Source organism: Eublepharis macularius, chromosome 3 (assembly GCF_028583425.1).
Source record: "Eublepharis macularius isolate TG4126 chromosome 3, MPM_Emac_v1.0, whole genome shotgun sequence".
Lineage (NCBI taxonomy): Eukaryota > Metazoa > Chordata > Lepidosauria > Squamata > Eublepharidae > Eublepharis > Eublepharis macularius.
The window spans coordinates 171595676-171620106 of record NC_072792.1 but is presented as its reverse complement, the minus strand read 5'-3'; the positions used below and the strand labels follow the sequence as shown (position 1 = coordinate 171620106).

Below are 24431 nucleotides of genomic sequence, written 5' to 3'. Positions count from 1 at the left end.
ATGATTTTCACAGGAACCTGAATCAAGGTGCATCAGCGCTGCTGATATTGATTTGTCAGCAGTGTTCGATATGGTCAATTATGAAGTCCTGACCTGCCGCCTCGCTGATGTTGGGATACGAGGGATTGCCTTAGAGTGGCTTGGCTCCTTTCACCACAGTTGGGGACAGAGGGTGGTACTTGAGGAGAAATTGTCATCCTGCCAAGCCATGGTGTGTGGTGTCTCACAAAGGGCAATATACACCCCATTGCTCTTTAACATCTATATGAACCCTCTTGTCCAGTTGGTGCAAAGTTTTGGACTTGAGTGTCATCGATATGCAGATGACACCCAGTTATACCTGATGATGGATGGCTAGCCTGGCTCAGTCTCAGATGTCTTGGGCCATTCTGAGGGTTAGGAGCTTGGGAATGATTCTTGATGCCTCCTTGAAAATGGATAGCAAAGGAAAACAATAATCATGATAACCTAACGTAATAACCACACAACACTTGCAAAAATATTCTTATTGTTATTACATAGTTCAATTTGCCATTCAATATATATCAATACACACAGTTTTCATATAAAGACCTATACATAAAGTGCTAGTGGAAAGCAATTGATACTACCTATAAGCAGTCGATACAAACTCCAACCTGCATGTACTTGGACCTATACTTGAAGCTGAATCCGATGAATATTTTGAGTGATCCTAAGGAATACTAATGGACTTTAAAGTATCAACTGCTTATAGATTCCATTGTGAGGAATAGAAATTGGTTTTTCCTTGACTGTGGGCTAACCGTTAAAGATTCTCAGTAGGTTTTACTCATATAGCAAAATTTACCTAGTCCTCTTTAGACTTTTCTGAATAATGAGATCCTTGCCAAGTGTCAAGGTAACCTTTCCTGCCTCCTCCTCTGGCTCATGGGATGATTTTGCTAGCAACTATGCCGATGATTCAGTCCAAGGGGATTGGATGGGTGTTTAAAGACAACAGGAGTGTTCAGCGTGGCATTCCTTTCGAAAGCCACGCCAGCAAAGCTCCTTTCTTTCCCACCATTAGAAATAGGCAGCAAACTTCTCACCATTATCAGGCAACACTTCCATGGAGAGGGGTCCGACTAGGTCCTGGGGCATGCATCCTCTAACCATTTTCCTCTTGGCAGCCTGCTTGTCCTCTGTTTGGCTGATGGAATGGAATACACTGGATGAATACGTCAACCTCCCTGACTCTCACTATGAATATAACTTGCTGTCGAAGAAGAGAGAAAATTTCCTTTTCCTTGAAGCCACATTTCATACCATCAAAATGAGCTCCCAGAAGTGGCTGGATGGTAAGTAGCGTTTTCGGAGTGGGGAATTCTCATGCCTCTTGGAGTGGAAGGAAAGAGGGTACCATTTTCAGATTGGTGACAAAGAGATTGAAATAGTCATAAAAAGTCGATTGGCAGTGAAAATAAAAGGCTTTGGTTTGGATCCTGTGCAACACCAAGGCAAAGCATTGGTATAGGCAGACTTTCCCTACTTCTCCTTGTGCCCAGAGCCCCGGTTTCTAAAATGGGTGGCTGCAGAATGAAGGAGGTAGCAAACCAAATCTCCTATCCTGCTTTTGCATTACTACAAGTCTCTTGCTCAGGAGGAAGACAAGTGGAAAGGATGGATCAGATCTAACCCCCAATCCAACCAAGAATGATACTAATTAGGAGCATACAAGATTGCCCTTTGAAAGATCTAAATTCCTTCCTTCTAGACATGCACATAAGGGCACACATGCGCACACAAGTTATTGCAAGTAGTGGTGATTTGCCACATGCTTTATTCTTCCCAAGTGGGTGCTGTTTGCAGAGCTGTATAATATGCAGCAAATCATGGGTCTGTACACGTGAGCATGGGCTACAGAGGGAGTATGTGTGTGTGCATGGAGAGAGAAACAAATCTACACCCAGATCCTAGGTTAAGCGTTAGAGAAGAAAGAAGAGTTTATTATTGGAACTCCATAGAGTAGGGGTCCCCAAACTTTTGGCACATTAGAATGTCCAATGCCTAAAGAGGGCCACAGCTTAAATCAAATTATTAATCTATCTATTTAGATCAACAGTAAACATTTAGAGATCAATGAAGAAATATTAACTTGAATGCAAGCCATTTTGGAACAATATTTTACTGTCCAATCCCTTTTTTCTAGCTACACATACTTACCTAGTCAATGTGATTTTGGTAGCTGTTTTCTGTTAACCAAAGCATTCATGTCCAAGTCAAGGTTTGTGACAGACAACCTTAAAATGTCATGCAAAGTCTTGACCTACACTTGGATTTCACAATTTTTATCTTGGAAAAAGTTTATTCACAGATGTATGTGGTACCAAAAACTGTAAACATGCCTGAAGCAATTTTCTTTAGGTTGATTAATGTATCAGGTAGAACACAACAGAAATTGAACACACTATTTTCTTTGTAGTTGTCTCTCAGATGATCACCGGCTTGCAAATCTATTAGTTCCATCTGAAAAAAGTTACTTGCATCTTCTGGTGCCACTTCAAATGGATTTTGAAACATTCTTATTTCCTTTCTGAGTTTATGGCAATTAGTGAATCTGTTTTGAAATTCCACCAACAATAGATTCAGTGCTTTGACATGTCCTTCAACATGGAATTGTAAATTACTGTCCTTCTCAATTTTTACTTCATTACAGCATAAGAAGTTTGAAAAGTTACTTTCACTAACTTGCTTCACAAAATGGTTTAGTTTTGCTTAAAAAGCTTTCAGTTCAGAATATACCTTACACACGAGCTTTCCTTTTCCTTGCAACCTTAAATTCAATGTGTTCAGATGCTCCCTGTTATCAGTTAAGAAAGCCAAATTAAAAATGTATCCAGGGTCAGAAAGTACTTCTTGACCTTGTCCTTTCTCCTTGAGAAAAACATCAACTTCATGACAAAGACTGAAAAAATATTTGAGGGCTTTGCCTCTGCTTAAGTGCCTGACCTCTGCATGGTACAATATGTCTCCATATTCTGCATCTATCTCTGAGAGAAAATTTTGAAACTAACAACGAATAAAGCCATGATGCCTCATGTAATTAATGCTGGATACAATAATACACATCACACTTTCTCACTGAAGAATCGTACAACACAGTGCTTGCTGATGGATCATGCAGTGAAATTTCATGGGAAGTATACAGTTTAATTTCAATATCTCTTCATTGATTCTTGCACCTACACCAGTTTTACTTTGCACCATATTTCTTGTACCATCAATTGTGATGCTTTTCAATTTATCCCAACTCAGACCAAGATTTTCTACTGATTTACACACCTTCAAGAATATGTTTTCTACAGTTGTAGTGCCTTTCAAACTCTGCAGTAATTCTGAATCTGGAATCTATCCCCTGATAAATATCAGTAGTTGAGTAGTGTCTATAATGTCATTATTCATCTAGTGCCAAAGGAGGAAAAAAATCAAAACTTTTGGTCTTGGCAATCAGTGACATGCTGTTCTACTCCTAGTTCTTCAACACACCTGGTGATGGAAGATGCAGATAAACTGACACAACTAACACAAGATACCTTATCAGGGCACATTTCCTCCATTACTTTAGCCATGCACTTTTTAACAAATTCACCCCCCCATCACTCTCAGCAACACATTTAGCAACATGATAGCTGGCCCTCACAGACAGGTTCTCCTCAGTGTGCTTTCTAAACTGCAAAAACATTGTTGTTGTTTTTTTAAGGGAACTGATTTTGTTCGCTTGCACCTCTCCTTGATATATTGAGTAGCTCTCATGACAAGATTCAACATTATACTTCTTTAATAATGAGGCAGTTTCAAGCTATCAGGCAAAGTGCTTTATCCTTGTTTAAAACAAAGTACTCAGTAGTCCATTTGTCATTAAAGACGTGGTGCTCATCTGCAATTTTTGGTTTCTTTGAAACATTACTTTCTTTTGCAGACAGAATTTTTAGCAGAGCAGCAGTTGCAAACTTTCAATATTATCCTTGAATAAATAAAAATATGAAAAATATAGTTTTAGGGGTCTAACTCTTCCCTTTCCCATCAAACTCACTGCACTCTAGCTGCTATTAGTTAGGAGTTTTCATTCCGACCATGGTAAAGAAGAAACATAGAATCATAGGGTTCTCAAGAGCAATGGGCAATGTGCATAGGCCAGGAAGAATTTTTTTAAAAATGGATTATGAATCTGACCTACCAGATGTCAGAGTTGCAATCCTAAGTACATTGAATACTATGAGAGTTATTTCTTAATAACATTGCTTTGAGGTTTAAATCTGCACATGCTAATACTTTGGGGGCCCTCTAAAAAAAGGGTAGATAGAGAGAAAGAGCGAATGAAAGGGCAGCCTCCTACCTGGAGCAAAATATATGACATTAAATTGGCTTCAAATTATATGTGGGGTGCACGTACACATCACTGTCTGCCAGCCAAGCCTCAATCATGATAAGCAAAATGGCAGCCGGGTGGAGGGGAACTTGGCTGGAGGACGATGTGGGAATGGGGAATCCCATAAGCTTCCCTGCTAAGGGAGTATTCCTTCCTGCTCATTCCAAGGGGCAGCTCACTGGTTCTTGCAATCACAGATGCATGAGAAGACTCCTACCTGAAGTGAGTGTGGGAGGAGAGGCAGAAGCAAGCAAGGCAAAAAGTCAGAGCAACCAGCTCTTGTTGAAGAAGGAAGAATACTTTTGCTTGCAGCAGCAACCTCATCAGTGTCAGGCTATGGAGAACAGGCTATGTCAGACAGATCACTGTAAAACAACACCATACAGGAAGGGTTCCAGAAATACCAAAGCACTGAGGGTAACGCCCCAGGAACCCCACAACTCTTCAAAAATTATATCAAACAAATTTAGTTATTAATAACATTCCCACCATGTGAATACCAAAGTCTACAAGAATACATTCAATACTACAAAAGTTCATACAATATTACAAAATTCATACAATTACATATATACAAATCCATACATGTCCCAAAATTGCTGCAATTAGCAAACGGCAGTTCCTTTATACAGCCAAATCCTCTCCTGTACAAATTATTGGAGAGACGGTAATTCTTGAAACTACTATTCGTCCTGCACACAAAGTCCAAAGAGCAAAACAGGATTCCCTCTGGATCTCCCGGTAAGTGGCAACGAGCCTGCAAGCTTAAAGTTGCTCATTTCGGTTTCCCTTCATCTTCGTCTCCTCTCTGCTATAAAAATATTAGTGATCCTGTTTTGCTCTTCGGAATTGGCCATTCTGAATATTTGTAGTAGCATTCACAGCTACTTTGAACTTGCCATCTTTCCGTTTTTATTACGCTTACGGACTTTGTCTGCAGGACGAACATTAGTTTCAAGAATTACCATCTCTCCAATAATTTGTACAGGAGAGGATTTGGCTGTATAAAGGAACTGCCGTTTGCTAATTGCAGCAATTTTGGGACATGTATGGATTTGTATATATGTAATTGTATGAATTTTGTAATATTGTATGAACTTTTGTAATATTGAATGTATTCTTGTAGACTTTGGTATTCACATGGTGGGAATGTTATTAATAACTAAATTTGTTTGATATAATTTTTGAAGAGTTGTGGGGTTCCTGGGGCGTTACCCTCAGTGCTTTAGACAGATCACTGTACCGTATCAACTAGAATTCTAAGCTCTTGGTTAAATGGTTCTTCTCTAAAATGTTCTCCACTCCACATATTGCTCTTTAGGAAATGCTTCCTTGTGGTCCTGCTGCATGAAATAAAAGGATGTCTTCTGCAGAAGGATGCAGGTAGAGGGAATACTGAGGATGTACATTCTGACTTCTGTTTCTTCTCCCAGAATCTGAAGTGGACAAACCAATTTGGCGGCATGAACTGACGATTGTTGTGCCCAAAAAGAAGGAAATTAATAATTCATCGTGCCTGCTCATAATCACTCCTGCAAAAAATGATGGATCTGCTTCCAGTATTCTTTCTTCAAAAGATCATCTGATATATTTAGCAGACGGATCTAAATCGTAAGTAAAATGGGCCACTAGTTAAGAGAAGCTAGGCCAACTTATCTTTGAGCCGGTCTTCTTTGCCAAGAGCAGAGACGGATGACAAGAATGTGAGAATTAAGAACCATGAAATGCATCCAAGAAAGATACATCACTATTTATGTATTGCATGTTGATTCCTCCCTTCCTCCACCCACCAGAATGGCATCCATGACTGTCTCATCCCTTTTAACCTCTCAGCAGCCCATCATGAGAGGGATTTGAACCTTTATCTCCCAGTCTAACAGTGCAATGCTAAGCAGAATTACATCTTCAATGGCCTTAATCTGGAGCTCTTCTTTTTAAAAAATAGAAAATAGAACCCTTAAAGGAAAGGCCCTTCGTACCACCAGGGCCTGCATACCTGTGTATCTGGGGTGCTGCTTGCTTACTTCATGAGGACAGTCGTGGGAGAGCTACAGTGGTGTCTGAGCCCTACAAGGCACAGCAGGGCTGCAGCCAGGAACACATGCCTCACCATTCCCCTGACGACCCCACCAGCATCTCCTAATGGTCATGCTGCCCCCATGGCAGGCACATCAGTGGCAAGCAAAGGTGGAGACAATGCATGGGGTGTAACCCCCCTGCCCATCAACACCTCCTTCCCCCACTGCCAGAGAACAGGCAGTTGGGACCACATGCCCTCATGGTCACAGCACAGACAGCGAGGCACACAGCTGGGGAGAGCTGCGCAGCACAGCATCAGGAGGGTTGTGTGGCCCTCTCTGAGGTGCAGTATATGGCAAGGAGGGTACGGGATCAGCTGGTGGGAACAATCCGCTGGGTAGATGAGGGGGGCCATGTTCACTGGTGGGTTGGTTTCTGGCTGCCAGGCCACATTTCAGGGGTGACCCCATGATGTACCCTGGGCCACCCCTGCAGGTAACAAGAAAGAAGGGCTGGCTGGAGGCCATGAGCCACAGACATGAACTGCCCAAGGAGCCCCTCAGTGTGAGCTGGGCCCTCTTGCATGACATCCAGCAGATCCCCCAGGCAGCCCATGGCCACCACCAATACAGTCAAGCCAGCCATGCAGTCACGGCCCCAGGACACAGCCTCCCTCCACTTATGGTGTGTCTCCAGCCGCTCCCTCTCAATCACTGCTCACATGGCAAAGTGGGTGGGGAGCCATTTGACAGGGGCATCACATCTCCCGTGTACCATTCTGGTCCAGAGCCTGCAGCACCCATGCCCTGGTCCACACTTGGATCCAGTACATGGTCCCCCTCTCTGTCCTTGCCACTGTTTTCGCATCTCCCTTGGAAGATGTAGAGTCTTTCCATGGCATAGGGTCCTCTGTGGTTGCTGGGTCTTGGTACCGACCAATGCCAAGTGTCTGGAGGACAGTCGTTCCCTTCATGGCAGCCTGTTGAGAGGACGTCATGGCTCAAAGATCTGCCACCACTTCAGTGAGAATTGCCAGAGTGCAGATTTCTGTGGAAGAGAAACTGGGTGCTTGGGCTGGACGTCCAGGCCCTAGGCATGCCTCTCAGGCCCTAGGACACCTTCCCTGTCCCCTCACCTCCATCACCTGCCCTCTCGACAAAGTCAGGCTCATCTGCCACATCAGCTACTTCCATCTCCTCCTGACTCCACCCCTAGGCTCTGGGGGGCTAAGCTTGAAACCCATGGGAGGTGGCTCTTTCCTCATGGCTTCCTTGCCTGTGGCACCCGACAACTCAGGAGCAGTTTCCACACTCAGTACCATACTGGGAGCTAGTGACTTCAGGGGGGGGCACAAGATCCATCTCCAGGCCCCCTGCCCATCCTGGCCTATGCTGCTCCGCCCTGGTCATGAGCTGGTCATGATGTCAAGGCCACCCACTACGACAGGAGGGGTCACCAGGCACATGGCCACTCCTGCCCTGCGGAAACCGTCCTGCACTGCCTGGCCATTAAAGTAGGAACCTGCATACACAACCTGTACATGTTTCCAAGCTAGCCCAAAGGAGTCATTCCAGTCTTTCATGATGGAGAGCTCCATCCATGTGGTGTGCCCCAGGACTGATATATGTTGTACCACCATGCAGCCAAAGGCTGAATGGTGACTGGTGCTTGAGGCATCTCTGGGGGTGGTGAGGGCAACACTGGCATGCTCCACAACTCAGCTCTACAACCATGCCATATATGAGTACTTTCTTGGCCTCAGCCCAGTTTGGCAGCTGCTGGCCACAGCCCCCTCCAGAGGTCTTGCTGATCTGCAAAGGGCATTCAGCCAGCTTAAGATGTGGATCCAATGCTTGCATCATATGGTGTGCTGCCAGGTGATGCAACCCATGCTGGTAGTGAAGCTTGTGGCTGTCTGTGTCATGCCCCACAACTTTGCCACCCAGCAGCAGTTTCTGTTGTGAACGGGGTGACCAAGCTCCCTGCCACCACCCCTCCAGCTGCCAGAAAGGATGTCACTATGTAGATGGGGAAGTGTCCTATCAAGAACCACTCTTGGCCATGCCCTGCCAGGAAGGTGCTCACAGCAACCTTGTTCCAGCAGCTGCCATGGCCATCCTGAAACCCCCTGCAGCTGCTGGCCTGTGTCCCCATACTAGTGCAGAAGGGCTGCTTGCTACGACGCAAAACACCTCCCTGGAGATGGTGGGTGGGGAGGTCACAAACTGGTGGCACGGCCAGCTCATCTGATCCAATTGAGACTGTTAACCCTGCAAGTACTGCAAGAGAGCTGGCCCGTGCTTCTACCACCACAGGCATGCTCCGACCTCCCCGGCCTGGTATTCCACATGGAAGCACCAATCTAGGAAAATCCCTGGCTGCCACAGCCATCTGCCTGGCATCTCAGACCCCAGCAGCATAGAGAGGAGCTATACAGACACACCTGTTAAGAAATGGATTTTTTTTTAAAAAAGCATATTAGAACGTTGATATATGCAGACTAGGTAGGGTTTATATAAAGTAGGCAAGGATATGATAATCTTGGATTGGTTGCTGAACTGGTTGCATTAAGTAGAAAGAGATCTGATGAAGTTGGTATGCTTTCATGTGATGCTGAAAAAGTGTTGGACAAAATATACTGGGAATTTATTTTCTCTACCTTGACTAAATTTGGTTTCCCTTGTGAATTTTTGAAATGGACTAGAATCTTGTGTTCATCCCCTATAAACCAATGGTATTTGTCCGCACCATTCCCTCTTGAAAGAGAAACTAAACAAAGTTGTCTTCTTACTCCTCTCATTTTTGATTTATGTTTAGAACTTCTGACTTGTGCTATTAGGCAAAGTAATAATAAACATGGCTTTATACATAAACTTTTAAAGTTTAAGATTATTATATATGGAGATGAACTTTTATTATTTATTTCAGAATGCCAGTCTTCCATTCCTGAATTAATGAGTTTCATTAATAATGATTGGTGATCTGTCTGGTTATTCAATAAATTGGACAAAATCAGAATTGATGGCACTGGAAGACAATATGTCCTAGAGTGCTGTTATTGAAGAATATTTTCGTTGATGGCCTGATGCAATTACTTATATTGGAATATTGATCCCAATGAACATTAAGGATATGATTTTGTTGATTTTTAATCAACTGATCTTGGATATATCATTGGATTTGGATAGATGGGCAATCCTAAACCTGTCATTATGGGGTAAAATAAAAACACTCAAAATAAATATTATATCTTGAATTATATATGTAATGCATTCAATCCCTTTCATATACCTTGTAGATAGATTCATAAATACTTGGTTTCAGACCTTAGTGCTTAACATCAGGTGTATTTTTTAGTGTACCAAGTTTTGGGATCTCTCACCTCAACTGGAGTATCCATCTTGGGATCTTTTAGAGACCTCTTTTTGAAGTGAAATCTACTTAGGTTAAAATGGATTTTGTTCCTCCAACAATTTCTGCCGCAAGAGAAGTATGGTGTATGATATCACAACAATATTAACTTGAACCATTCTCACTTGCTGAACTAACATGATGGACAAATTCAGACTTTATAACTGGGAAGAAATCTCTCTTAAGGAAGACTTGGAGGATAAGCAATTTTTATTTTAATTTAATTGATAGGTAAGGATGATGAGTTCTTGTCATTTTTTCAACTGAGGTCTAAATATGATTTGCCAACTTCTGATTGCAATATTTGTTGGTTTCCAAATATGGTCTGGCAGCACTTAGTGCTTCAGAATCTCCCCACTTTTGCAGAATCTTATTAAATCAATACAGAAAGTGAAACCTACAATATTTGTATATAAATATTTGAGGCCAGTTAATAAATATGATACACAGAGCCTTAGAGATGAATGGAATAATGATCTGGACCTTCCAATTTTACTAAAGCATCAGGATAAAGCTTTTTGCCATATTCCTGTTGCTACTATGCCTCTTGAGCTGTGACTTATTCAGCAAAACATTATGTTTTGAGTATAATGGATAACAGTGTCTTTTTACTAAAGATTTAAGCACAGTGTCTAACTGTTGGCAATAGTAATTACACAAAATACATCTCTTAAGCATATGATGTGGATATGTTTATTCATTCAGCTCTTTCGGAAGGAAGTTATTGGTCATATTAATTTCTTGTTAAGAAACGCACTTATTTTTGAGGATGCTAATATGCTGTTAAACTAGTTGACTGTCTCCTGGAATCTAACCAATGTTCAATGGAAATGGAGCCTATGTGCCCTTACAATTGCTAAAAGACCTGTACTTCAACACTGGAAAGACAAAAGCCACTTTCCATAAATCATTGGATTGAAAAGCTTACAAACTTACCAACATTTGAATGAATCACATGAAGAAAGGAATTGCATACAGACTTATTTTAGATAGGTAAAACATCTTTTATAGATATCTTTCTATTGTTTTGCTAATAGTGCTTTTGTAGCCAGCATTTTTTCTTTTTTTTCTATTTGCTTTATTTTTTTTCTATTTCACACTAATAAAACAATAATAATGTGCAAGGTTAAGGACTTTTTTGACATGATAAACTGTTTTTTAAAAACGCACGGTGAAGAGAAAGCAATAGAGAAACTAACAATTCTCCCCTTTCTCATTACACTGTAATTCAAAGAGATCCAATGAAACTGATGGACAATAGATTCAGGGTGGAGAAATATGTGGTGTTGGGGTTAAAGAGTTAGTGTAGGATCTGAGAAACTGAAGTTTAAATTCCCATGTCTGCTCTGGAATTTTACTGGGGGACCTTCAGCTGGTCACACATTCTCATCCCAATCTATCTCACAGGGCTGTTAATGTGAGGATAAAATGGAGGAGAACTCCAAATTTGTGAGTCTCTGACAACCCAGAGGTCAAAATATAAGGACTATACATTTTTGCAAAGATTGCCCAGAAGTTCACTCTCATGTATTTGGAATGTGTGGTTCATGAATATAAATAAACCCCTGATGAGCAATTTTATCCAGTCTCACATTCTGTTATCCAGTAATAAAAAACAGATGTTTGACGGCAATACAATTATCCAAGGGTAGGGAATCACTTGAGACTGTTCCATGTCACTTCAGGTTGTCCCCGACTGTCTTTTATTGACATGGCTTCTAAAGTCAGCAGTTGAGAGCTCATTTGGTATCCACAGGGAAAGTGACCGTTTTCTCTCTGCAGGATCATAGCAGTGCTGAGGCAGGTTCCCTTCCAGCCACTGACCTTTCATGTAAGTACTGAAGGGCTTGTCTGTACAGAAATTTCCCTCCGTCCCTGAATCCAGTCAGTCGATTCCCTGATAGGCAGTACTGTTCCTCTGTGGCAGAGTCCCCCTAACCACAATGCTACAATGGGCAGGCTTTTTATTTCAATACAAAACAGAATTAAAGTTGGGTTAGCTGGAAACTGCATTTCTGATGAAAGTCCACCAGAGGGAGGGACCAAAATCCATTTAAATATTCATTTAGGAAAGGCCCATTTCTTTTGCCAAAGGAGATCCACCTTCTGTGTTCCTCTCATTTCTTTTGTTCCAGAAACACCCATTAGGACGTGAGAATATTACAGGGTATGATATATTTGCATATTCCTGGTGGAGGTTTATGAATGACTCAGCTGCACCACCACACTGGCTTGTGCAATTCCCGATGGTCAAGGTAATCCTCACGTTCATGTCCCCCAAAGCTGGCTACGGATCCCAGAGACTCCGCACTCTTTCACAAGAACCCTGTATTTGTCCTCCAGACTTACGTGTCAGCAGATAATTGTGTTCAGGGATGGACTAAGAAATGAGATCATGTGTCCTGATGTTTCACATTCATCTCTTCCCAGAAACTCATGAGAATTACACCGCCTCTTTTCCCAGAAAAAAAGCCCTGCCGTCTATACATGTAAAGAATTAAAGCCCCAGCATGTCAGCAGCAAATGTTAGCTCATTTTGTTCTAGCTAACATCTGTGCCACAATTGCTAGCTCGGCTGATTCTATGGGAGGTTAGGTAACACAGGCCTTACATGGAAACCATTTGGGGATGGTGTTGTCCTTCCATCTAGGCAACCTCTGAGTAAGCGTCTCTTGCTTTCCATGAGGAGGCTATTCTCATGTTTTGTCTCTGCAGGCCACCGTGAGAGCCATGGACACGATCACAGACTACATGATGAAAACAATGAAGAAAAACATCACGCGGTTCACACTGACAGGTATTTCCATGGTAAGTAGGAGGGCCTTACTGAGCACGTTGTTCATTCTCTCTTGGCCGTATTGCTGCTTGAATGTGCATCATCCCTCCTGAGCCCCAAGCTCTGAGATTCAAGTAGTTGCTGTGAAAACTGTTTCTCTTCTCCCCTCCTCCCTTTAAGTTTTATTGCATCTGCTTTCTCCACCCTGCAGGATGGATGGATCACTTGGCTGACTGCAGCAGTTGACACTAGAGTTGTTGCAATTATTCCCATTGGCATGGATTTTCTCAACCTCACAGAGGTAAAATTCAACTTTCAGTCAAGTATTCCCATGGAGCACATCTATACAAATGTCAGGTTAATGACAAGTAGCAAAAAGTAGCACTGAACCCATCATACATTTTTTTTTGCGTTGGTTTAAAAAATGTTTCGCAAATCTTGGGTTGCATGCACGCTCTCACTGCTTTCCCATGGCTGCCCCGCAATCTCCCTCATACCTATCTGCTCCAAAAAGGTGGTTTCCATCTTTGGTTGTATGACAGTGGAGTCCTGAGAACAGTTGTACTGTCTATTTCAATCAGCTGATGTAGAGTATGTCTGCTTTGGATTGTACAGTCAATCGTCTCGGGTATGCTGGGGAAAGTAATACCATTGGTCTCACTAGTATTTTCCCCTTACACATTTTGCACACCAAACCTGAGCATGTTTGTGTGCAACTGTTAAATCAGATCACTAATTTTTTCTCAAGTTTACATGTTGGCAGTACATTCAGTCACAACATGTGATCATTGCTTAATTCATGCCACAGCGTGTTCCTTTGAATAGGCAGCGCGTGAAATGTAGCTGAATTCAACTAATTAGAGGTGTGTAATCTGAATTTGGGATTCCGGGGAAAAGCTGGATTTTTGCAGAACTGGCTTAATCCAACCTTCTCAAATCAAATCAGAGAATCACGGATCTAGTCCAGAAAACCAGTTCCAGCTCCCTGGATAAATCTGGGTAAAACTGGGAAACATTTCTTCAACTTCTGGCTGACTCCTTCCTAGGCTTCTCCTGGGGAAACAGGGTGGGGCAGGAATGAGGAGGTAGTGAGGCAGAAGCAGGAGGAAGGAGGAGTGAGGCAGGGAGGAGGAAGTGAGTGGCCTCCCAGTGCAGGAGTTCTCCTTCTCTGCCTGGCTTCTGTGAGAGACTCTGGTTCAGTTGGGCGAAGATGTTTCAATGTGGTTAAGGTGGAATTCTCAGTTTTGACTTGATTCTCTCTATTGATGTTGGTCCCCTTGATTCATTTTGGTTCTGGGAGGATTCCATCCACTCCTTTGCTTCAGTATAGTTCTGTTTGCCTTCCTCTTGTGTTTGGAAGTGTGCCTTTGGCCTCTGCTAGTCTTTCCCCTGCATGTTTCTGCTTGAGATCCTCCTTTGAAATGTTTCCCCTTTAAGGAATAATGGACACTGGCTGGGGGCACCTTCTTCAGGGGCCAATGGAATGTTCCTGCCCTTTAGAGGACAGTCTGGAGTTTTCTTGGAAAATTCCACCCCCAGATCCAAGGGAGCCCCAAGATTATTTTCCCCTTAGGGAATAATGGCCTAATAAATCTGGGATTCTCTGATCTATCTTAACTGGATCAGAGAATCTTTACCAGATTTCAGGAATACTAGATTTTTTGGGGGGAGGGGGTCCCTGAAATGTGGATCTTGGATCCCCCGACTTTTTCAGGGGGTTGTGCACACCCCTACAATTATTTTTTACTTCCCAGCAGAGACTCTGAAATGCTGTAATTTTTGTACAAGCTGCTATTCTGTGACTGGTCCCAACATCCAGAAACCAGTGAGAGAACACTTCAATCTACCAGCACATTCCATCAAGGACTTAAAGGTCACCATAGTTCAGCAGAAACCTGTCAAAAACAAAATCCAATGAGAAGCTGCTGAATTGGAATTCATATGTAAATTTAACTCTGTCGGACTTGGATTGAATAGAGACTATGAATGATTATCTCATTATCAGAAGTAACTAATTTCATTACCAGAAGCAAACTGATCTTATTATCAGAAGCATACTGATTGCATCTACTCCCCTCTCCCCTCACCACCTATATATATCAGGCCAATTTCTTCATACCCTCCTATCCAGGGATAGGGGTCCAAGGGGCTACCTCCCGCCTGCCATTTCAAGTGCTGCTTACAGCCACTCAAACCCCTAGCAGGCCTCCTGGAAGAATAACCCTTACCCCTCCTGTTGAGACTCACCGGACTCCGGGTTCTTTTCCAACCTGGGGGACTCTGCATACACTTGGTCAGACACTCACAGACACAAGGCTTACATAAAAGGTGTTTATTACTTCAGAAGAATGTATGCAAGTAGCAGGAACCACTCTACTAAGGCACAAGCAAAGGGCATTTAAAACAATAAAAGCTTGTCTATTGTAACTATAGCTGACTAACTAAAACATAAAGCTGGCTAACTTAGCATTTCTCTGAGGAAAACTTGAGGCTTATACTCACTAACATACTCCTTAAACTATACCAGGCAAGTCTGGTCGTCAGGCCTGGCATAGAGCAAAAATCTCCCTCATGCTGATGGAAAAGTAGCCTGGAGCAATCTGAGGGCTGAGAGGACCTAACATCCCCCTCTCAGATTCCTAGCCAATCAGAGGTGCCGTTAATCAGCGTTGCTAGGCGGGAACTGAGATAAGACTCCCTTGTTTCTCAAGGCCCCCTCTCGGCAACAGCTTGCAGGTGCAGTTAATTAGCTGAGCCAGACATTCTGCTCCCAGGATGTTAAGGTAGAACTGGGCCTGTGGAAACTTAGAAGCCTGAACCAATACAGGCAACGGGCTTAAAGGGGCTCTGCTAGACACCTCCATGCATCTAACAAAGAGAATTTTGATTCTCAAAAGCTTATGCTACAGTACAGTTGGTTAGTCTTAAAGGTCCTTTTGGACTGTCGAAGGCTTTCACGGCCGGAGAACGATGGTTGTTGTGGGTTTTCCGGGCTGTATTGCCGTGGTCTTGGCATTGTAGTTCCTGACGTTTCGTCAGCAGCTGTGGCTGGCATCTTCAGAGGTGTAGCACCAAAAGACAGAGATCTCTCAGTGTCCAGTGTCTTTTGGTGCTACACCTCTGAAGATGCCAGCCACAGCTGCTGGCGAAACCTCAGGAACTACAATGCCAAGACCACGACAATACAGCCCGGAAAACCCACAACAACCATCATCCTTCTGGACTCTTTACAGAAATATTGAGTCTGCCTTCCCCTAGGACACATGCCTAACTCTTGTGATTCCAATTTTGTGCAGAGTTTCCCCCATCAATACCGAGCCTATTGTGGCTGGTCTTACAGGCTAAGAGCCTTCTATGAGATGAATATAACCCAAGAGTTGGACCACCCCCGTTTCAGTCTTCTGGCTTCTCATTTGGACCCACTGGGTGAGCACATGCTATCCTTGTCAATATGCACAGAGGGAGGGAGAGTGCAGTGGGAGGATGAATTTTAAAACTGCTAGTTGAAATCCATCTGTGATGGAAAGAGCAGCACTTCTCCTTCTGTGTTCTGCAGTGGCTCTTTCCATTCTGCTCAACAGGAGTCAGGCTCAGAGTGGGACTTTCAGGCACCTGCCACAAACATAACCTTTGCTTTTTTCCCTTTCCAGCATACAATGAGCGATACACAAATGTATCCAAGTACATAATCATTGGATCAGGGGATGAAGACTCGATGCCTGACAACTCCCATTATTACTTTCCCTACCTAGAAGGAGAGAAGCATCTCCAGTGAGTCTGTACTCCAAAAGTGAATTTTACCTTCTGACGGCCAACATTTTTTCTTATTCCCCATGGAGAAGGAGAATGGGAAATTTCTCAACAAAGCAGAAGTACAGTCACTGGTTTGGTTTAATATTAATTTTTAAGGAAGCAGCATATTCAAGATGATGTCCAGCAAGTCCATTTGTGATGTCAATTAATCCACCCATGTAAAAGAAATACCTCTGGTGTGCTACTCTAGTTCACTGAAGATTTTAGCCCAATTAAAACTTCCTGTGTGGAATTTGTGTTGACAGTTCTGTGTTCAGAAAGGAAAACTTAGGCACATGGAAGCCCAATTCAGATTGGGATTGAAGGAAGAGAGTATTAAGCCCCCGCTTTGACTGCATTTGATTTTCCTTAGAGACATGCCTTCGGAACTGTTATTTGCCCTGTTAGATAAACCTATTTGTACAAATATACCACATATATAATTTCCCCAATGGGGCAAGTAGAATCTCCCTTGATCCTTTTAATTTGGGGAAATGATAGGAGGGAGGGGTAAGTTTCCATGCACCACAGGCCTGATCCAGGTATGGCCGATGCATAACTGGGAATTAAGTTCTAAGCAAGGAATTCTGAGGTCAAGTCTGTTGGCAGTCCAGGTGGACTTTTCAACATGTAAAGCAGCTCTATCAATTGGCCAGAAATATAGGTGCTGAAACTGGAAGGGTGTCAGAATGAGAAAAGACTGCAAAATCATATTAAACTGGATTTCTTCTTCCCCTTTCCTCTGACTTCTCTTGTGATTGGAATATGATCTAGGAATATCACAATGAGCAGAGAAAGGGGGATTTGTACTTTCGGGCATGCCCTACCCACTTTTTCCTCCTCTCTTTTGAAGACATCATGCACACTGGTGAAAAGTTGTTATCGTTTTTAATTCCAGTGAGTACACACTTCCTTAATTCTTTGTATGCTGAAAAGCACTTTTATTTTTCAAAGCTAGTCAGGGAAGGCTTTCTAACCAGTGTTGCACAACATTCCATTCTCCATAAAGAATCTCTTTTTCTCAACAACAACAACGGAGGAGGAGGAAAAGAGAGAGATCTCTCTCTCAACAACAACAACGGAGGAGGAGGAAAAGAGAGAGAGATGAGTTTCGAACCCCAAATCCTTATTTTCTGGACAAAAGATTTGTATATGAATCTCTTCAATCAACTTGTTTCACCATTTTCTTCCTTTTCCTTTCCAGCATCATCCCAAACGCTGATTACAGATTTGAGGGTTTAGAAACACTATCAAAGCCAATCCTCATTTTCTATACGCGGGTCAAAAATAATTATCCACGTCCCTCGGTTTCTTGGCATAGAACAATGGTAAGAAAAATGTACATGCTCTGAAAGTCCTTCCATGAAAGGAGTAGACTAGAATCTGGATCTTGCTTTCTAATTTCCGTTTGATGCTCCCATGGCGCTGCTACTGAAAAATGATGTTTGAAGTTGTCTCTTTTCTGACCTGAAAAGTTCCAGACTCTTCAGCCTTTCCTCCTAGAAAAGGTCTCCAACCCCTTAATCTTGATTTCCTTCTTCCCTACATTTCCCAACTCTCCAATGTCCTTTTGGCACACAGTATTCTAATTGAGGCTTTCATCATAAATTATACATATTGTCTGTTTTATTTTCAGTCTGTTTCCTAATAATCCCCAGCATAGAGTTTACCTTTTTCACTGTTGCAGTATCCTAGGTTGACATTTTCATTGAACTGTAGACTATGACACCAAGGACTCTCCTTCTCAACAAGTTCAAACCCCATCAGCATGTACTTGAAGTTTGGGTTTTTTGTTCCAGTGTGCATCACCTTACGCTTATCAACCATGAACTTCATTTGCCACATTATTGCCCACTTGCACAATCTGTGGAAGTCCTCCTGGATTTCTTTGCAGTTGACCTTCAGTTTCCTCATCCTGGATTATTTTATCATGTTCGGCTGAGAGTGAACAATTAGGCCAGGGGTTGCCAATTCAGGGTATATTTATTTAGGTTGCTAGAAATATGCCCTCTTGTTCTACTTACTCATCCCAAAGAACCTCTCTGCTGGTTTGACTCTGACTGCTGCCATAAAGTCTTTCAATGGCCTCGAATAAGCTATTCCTCTCAGCCCTAGCTCCTGAGCTGTATTTCAGGGATAGCAATAACCCTGACTTTCTTAACCGCTCTCCGTGTGGCACTCATCTGTCCAGAAGGGTGGTACATAAGCATACAGTGCTTCTACTTTTTTTTCTAGTTCACTGAGCTCACAATATTTAACAGTAGGTTGAAAACTGAATGAGCAAGTCTGCCTCCTGTCAAGTGTTTCAGAAATACTGGCAGAAGTGACCCAAAGAGCAATTATATTTGGTTATGAGCTGTGGCCAAAATTGTAACAAATGTTATACCCTGCCTTTGTTCGAATGGGCAACCAAAACAGCTTACATTGTTCTGCTTTTCCCCATTTTATTTTCCCCCAAACCCTGAGATTGTGTGGTTGACCCAAGGTCACTCAGGAAACTTTCGTGACAGAAGTAGGATTCAGACCTGAGTTTACTAGATCCTAGTACGGCATTCTATGCATTGTGCCACACAGGTTCTGATAGCTCAGGGAAGTTTTTAAAACCCTTTTGTTTTGTCAAAGAGGAGTTATTTTCCACACACATCCCTACTTGTGCTGGTCTTCCTGTCCCCCAACATGGGCCTAAAATGCCTGATGTTGTTCTTCTGTCTTCCATTTTATCCTCACAATAACAATTCCACGAGGGAGGGAATAGGAGCATCCTGGGTGGTGTGACCTCAGGAAATCTCCCACTGCCATGCCCTTTCCAGTGTAAGCTAGGTTCTCTGTGGCAGGCACACAAATCAACAAATAAAAGGAGGTGTCTGAAATTTGGCTTCCAGCTTCAGGATGATGGTGAATGTCAGAAAAAGGCATTCCCCTCCAAGAATACCCAAATGAACTTCATAACCAAATGAGGCTTTAAATCTGGGCCTCCCTGAGTCCAGTACTCAAAATACCATACCACAGAGAAACAAGTCTGAGATTCTAAGAAGTGGGAGTATCTTTGGTGTCTTTTGTCCTCACTGACATCTTTCATTTTTTCTAGACAAATACCACTGGAATCATCTATTTCAATTCATCTCCGGAACCCTATGACATTTTCTCTTACCATGCTGACACTGTTGGGGGAACCAGGTAGGGTTCTTCCACCCACATTGAAGTGTGGTAGATACTTGGTCTCTGACAGAGATTTTTCTCAGCAGATAACACACATCCCATTCTGCTTTAATATTCCTAGGCGAGACTTCAGAATGAGGACAGGAGCTGGAAATTCTTTTCGGAACAACAATGTTAAATGGACAAAGACCAATGTTGAGCATGTGGTGAGTGTCTTTTTCTTGACATGGCTTAGTGTCCTGCGATGGCCTGAGTCATCATGTGGGTCAAAAGGTGGCCCAGAAGTGCCCCAGCGCATGGTAAGGCAGCTGAATCACCCCCCCCCCCCCGTGGGACTAATTCAGCCAAAAACGGGCCCGTTGCGGGGCACGGGAGCGCACCGTGGCAGGGCAAGGAAGCACACCGTGGTGCAGTGCAGGGGTGTACCGTGCCACTGTGCCTCCAGGGGCATGCTGGGGGGGCCCCCGCTGGCTAAATAAGTGGGGAAGGGAGGGAAGAGGTGGGAGCAGGAGATCCCCTGCCCTGGGTGGGGGATTGGTAAGCCTACATCTAACTGTTCCTATGCCAAAGCTAATTAGGCAGACCACTGCTCAATCTCTTTTTTTTGTACTGCAAAGCAAAAATGTTTAAGAGTGCTGTCAGTAGAAGTGGCTACATACTCAAACTACTATTGAGGGGCATTTTTGTCTGTGTATTGATTTCAATAAACAGTTTCTAAAAGCTGATCATAGCAGACGGCTCAACTGTGTACTTATTCTGACAAAGCTGTGTTCCTTTGGTTGCTGTGGATCAGTAAATAATATTTCAAACAGTACTAGTGCACCCCACAGACTCAGTGTTGCATGCCTATGGGCTGGGGCGGGTGTAACACTTTGGGGGAAGGGGTGGCATTGAGCAACATGCTCAATGCAACTTCCATGTTGATAGAGCAACTCCCATTCACAGAGCAGAAGTGACGTCATTCGGTCAGCCTATTTCTTTGAGGAATATAGGAGTTAAGAAATTAGAAGACATTCTTGCTAAGAGACTTTTATTACAACTTGGGTACATGCACACCAGGTAGGATTTATGTGAGGTAGGCAAGGTACAGATAATCTTATAATGGTTGCTGTTGTGATTGCATTAAACAGTAAGTGATGAGATCAAGTTCCTATTCTCTCACTCGACACTGCAAAAGCTTTTGACAAAAAATGCTGGAAATTTACTTTTTGGTACTGCAGCAGACCCCTTCTTGTAAGCGAGGGGAACCAGACTGCCAGTTATGAATTTGGGGCACCTGGCTGGTTTTGTGATAGAAACCTTCCCCTCAATTTCAAGATGTCTTGAGAGTAAGGGGCACAAAGGCTTTGGGCTGCTGCTGAGAGGTTAGTTTTCTACTGTGTATTGGTAGTACAGAGATCACTGAAGCAGTTTCACCAAAATAACAAAGAAAATTGATTTAGGTACCAGCAGTTTTTAAAGAACAATTCAGCAGCACAGGTCTCCAGGCAGTCACTGGCAAAGCCCTGCTGAGGTGCTGAAACTGGGGCAAGTTTTGGCTTCAGGTTCTGGTCTGAGTTCTTTTCAATATGTGAGGTTACGAACAGGTTCCTAAAGGGTCCCAGTTCTGTTCATCACCAGAGGCAAACCTCACAACCAGGTGCTCTGTCCTGTTCCCAAAGCAGAATTAAACCTTCTCCAGCTAGCCTGTTTTATCCCAAAAGACAGGTTCTGAGACTTCCAAATGGAGACCACCATTTCCAGCCTGGTTGTTTTTTACTACAACGGTCCTGTTGCAAGTGCCCAGCTGCTGCCTTGATCTAATGGGATCATTTGGTCAGCCATTGGGGAGGAGACAGCAGAGCCTCCCCTCTGCCAACTCACCCACCTCCATGCCAGTTGGAAAGGGGAGGGGTCCTTCCTGACATGAAGGCTGAAATAAGAGGTGTTGCTGCACACACAGGCAACATCTTCTCTCTTTCTGTGTTTGTTTTACCCCTGCTCCCTTTTTTTCAATGTTTATGATTTTCCAACATATCTTGCGATGCCCAACATTGGGAGAAAAATTTCCCTTGCATACAGGTGGTCCAAATCCATGAATTTAAGCATCCATTGACTGTGCACACTTGGCTATTAACATATGTGGTTTATTCATGAAGTTAGCTGTAGTATTGCAGGTTAGAGAAATGTTAAGTTTCCTAGATCCTAAAACTGCTGCCTGTCTTCCTCTTCTTTGATCTTTGTGCAGAAAAGTCGTCAGTATAAGAAGGAATTAGACATTCCAGCAGAGGGATGGAGGGCCTTCTTCATTCAGGTAGGGTTGTAGTTTCTTTTACTCTCCTCTCCTCTTTCCCCTGTCCAGATGTAGGACTTTATGCCTATCAGATGCACGTATGAATGTTTATGTCCTCAAATTATCCCCAAGCTCCTAATGGCATAACAAAAATACAATTTTGCATCTCTATAATCACAGAGTACTATCCCTTTACCTAACTCCGGCTCTCTTTCCTTTTCAATGCTCAATGTTTCCATCAAGCCTCGACACACAAAGAGCTTCCATACTTGCAAGGTGCTTAGTAGGGGTGTGCAATTCGGGTTTCTGAAACCCGAAAGAAACCCGAAACAAGTTGTTTCAGGTTATCCAAAACGTTTTGGGAAACCCGAAATGTTTCGGGTTAATCGAAAGAAAATAACCCGAAATGTTTCGGGTTGTTTCGGGTTTTTCAATGGGAAAATGCCTCCGTCTTCCCAGACGCCTGGGGGAGGCATTTTCCCACCGAATCATCCCAAAATTGGTGGGAACCTTCCTCTAACACCTGTCTAACAATCCCCCAAGTTTCAGACCGAATGGACTTTGGGGGGCCATGTTATGGCCCCCCAAACCAGGTCCCCCTATCCTCACATATTTGCATATTGTTTGCATATTTTGCATGCAAAATGCCACCCCTGGCAAAGGAAGCATGCCTCTTCATTATTTCCCCATAGGAAATAATGAAGAAGATGAGCAGCAGCAAGCTAACAATATGCTCACCCTTCCCTTTCTTATGCGAGGATAGGGGGACCTGGTTTGGGGGGCCATAACATGGCCCCCCAAAGTCCAATCGGTCTGAAACTTGGGGGGTTGTTAGAGAGGGGTTAGAGGAAGGTCCCCACCAATGTTGGGATGATTCGGTGGGAAAATGCCTCCCCCAGGCATCCGGGAAGACGGAGGCATTTTCCCATTGAAAAAGCCGAAAGAAAGCCGAAACAAGCAGAAACAGACCCGAAAGCCGTTTCGGCTTTTGCCTGTATCCGAAACAGATTCTTGTTTCAGGTAAACCCGAAACAAGAATAATGAAACAGTGTGCCTTTGCACACCCCTAGTGCTTAGTCATATCTAATTTCTGAGCCCTTAGTCCATTCCTCCACTTAACTACTAGGCTATCAAATTATCTAAGGCTACATTTTGAACAGAATAACAATTTCTTCACAGGCCATCTTCCCAATGGATGTCAGTGGTGGGAAGTTGGTGTTTACATCAGAAATCCACATCATTCCAGACACTTTCCCGTGTCCTAATTGCGATGGATGCCAGGGAACACTGGTCTGAAAACCTTCAAGAAACAACGATGAAGCAATTTGTTTTTCCTAAGGGAATTTGGGTGGTGGTTTTAGAACTTAAGTGGTATAACAAAGGAAAAGGTACAAGGTAGAAGTGTGCTGAAAATGAATCTCTAATGTTAGATAGCTTTGCTTTGGTTCTAAAAAAAACTGTGTTCTCATCATTAGAATATTAAGCTAAGATTGAGAAGCCCTAGTTTCAAATCCTCGCTGAGCTGAGTTTCAAATGCTTGCTGGCCATCTTGCAGCTTTAGCTTGGGGCTGATACTCTCTCTCAGTTTATCAATCTTAGAGGGTTGTCATGAAGATAAAAATGGGGGGTTGGACCGTACATACTGTCCTGAGTTCACTGGAGAACAGGTGGGATAAAAAAATCACAAAATAAGAGCAAAGACACTGCAGACATTTGTCTGGGCATAGAGAACTATAAGGCTGAGAGAGTCAGAGTGTTGGAAAACTTCACTACAGAAAATAAGACAGATGAATAAGAACTAAAATGCTACTGAAAAAGCTCTTCACTGAGGCTGTTTTCTTTGTCTTTTCTGTCTTCCATTTTTGCTAAGAAACAAACTACATGAGATACAAACATAGCAAATAGCATGCAGGCAATGGAGTTTCACACTTACCACACTGACATTTTTATCATCTCAATTCTACCTTCCCTGGGGCTGCAATTGACCCCTCTGGAGCAAACATCCAGGATGCAGTCTAGGGTGACAATGGAAATACCCCCAAACCTTACTGAAAACAGTTTCTCTCATAACATGGCTCTATTCTGAAATGGACCATACACAACCACAATTGGCGACCCTACCCATTTGATCCTCACTTGCCTTGAATGACACAATCCACTAAGCAGCAGAGACAAAGTTGCCCATCCCAAGCTGCATAAATGGGCCAAAGTTCAAATTTCAGCTCCGACTCAGATGCTTGAGGAAATCTGTGTAACTTGCCACCTTGGGGACATAGGATTTTAAAATGCATCTTCTATCTTGCTAGTATGTTATGGAAAATTGCTAGCCAAAATTATATTTACATAATTATTCTTGTTATCATTTTACTACATAAATGGCTTTTTTTCCTTTTTCTTTCTCATACTTAATAAAACTTTCTTTGTCTGATATTTGAGTAATTGCTGTTAAAGACATTGACTACAATACAAGAGGGGAAAGAAAGATTTGGGTTGGACAGCAGGAGTAAAGTGCTTCTTTCCCATAGTCCACATCCCAAACTGAGAGAAGTCACCCCCTCCCCAAGCACTGATGGTGTCCTTGTGCAGAGCCATTCAGGCCCACTGAGAGGAAA

General features: G+C 43.0%; 1 protein-coding gene across 1 annotated transcript; it reads left to right on the top strand.

Moving 5' to 3' along the window:
* The first annotated feature begins 8470 nt into the window (after nucleotides 1-8470).
* LOC129326317 (autocrine proliferation repressor protein A-like) lies at nucleotides 8471-24175 on the top strand. Its single transcript, XM_054974471.1, has 11 exons — nucleotides 8471-8614; nucleotides 11956-12075; nucleotides 12536-12628; nucleotides 12808-12897; nucleotides 15893-16022; nucleotides 16247-16367; nucleotides 17593-17716; nucleotides 19477-19565; nucleotides 19669-19753; nucleotides 21775-21840; nucleotides 22999-24175. Exons 1-11 carry the CDS (start codon nucleotides 8471-8473, stop codon nucleotides 23113-23115), a joined length of 1179 nt encoding a protein of 392 aa, XP_054830446.1. The 3' UTR covers nucleotides 23116-24175.
* The last annotated feature ends 256 nt before the right edge of the window (nucleotides 24176-24431 follow it).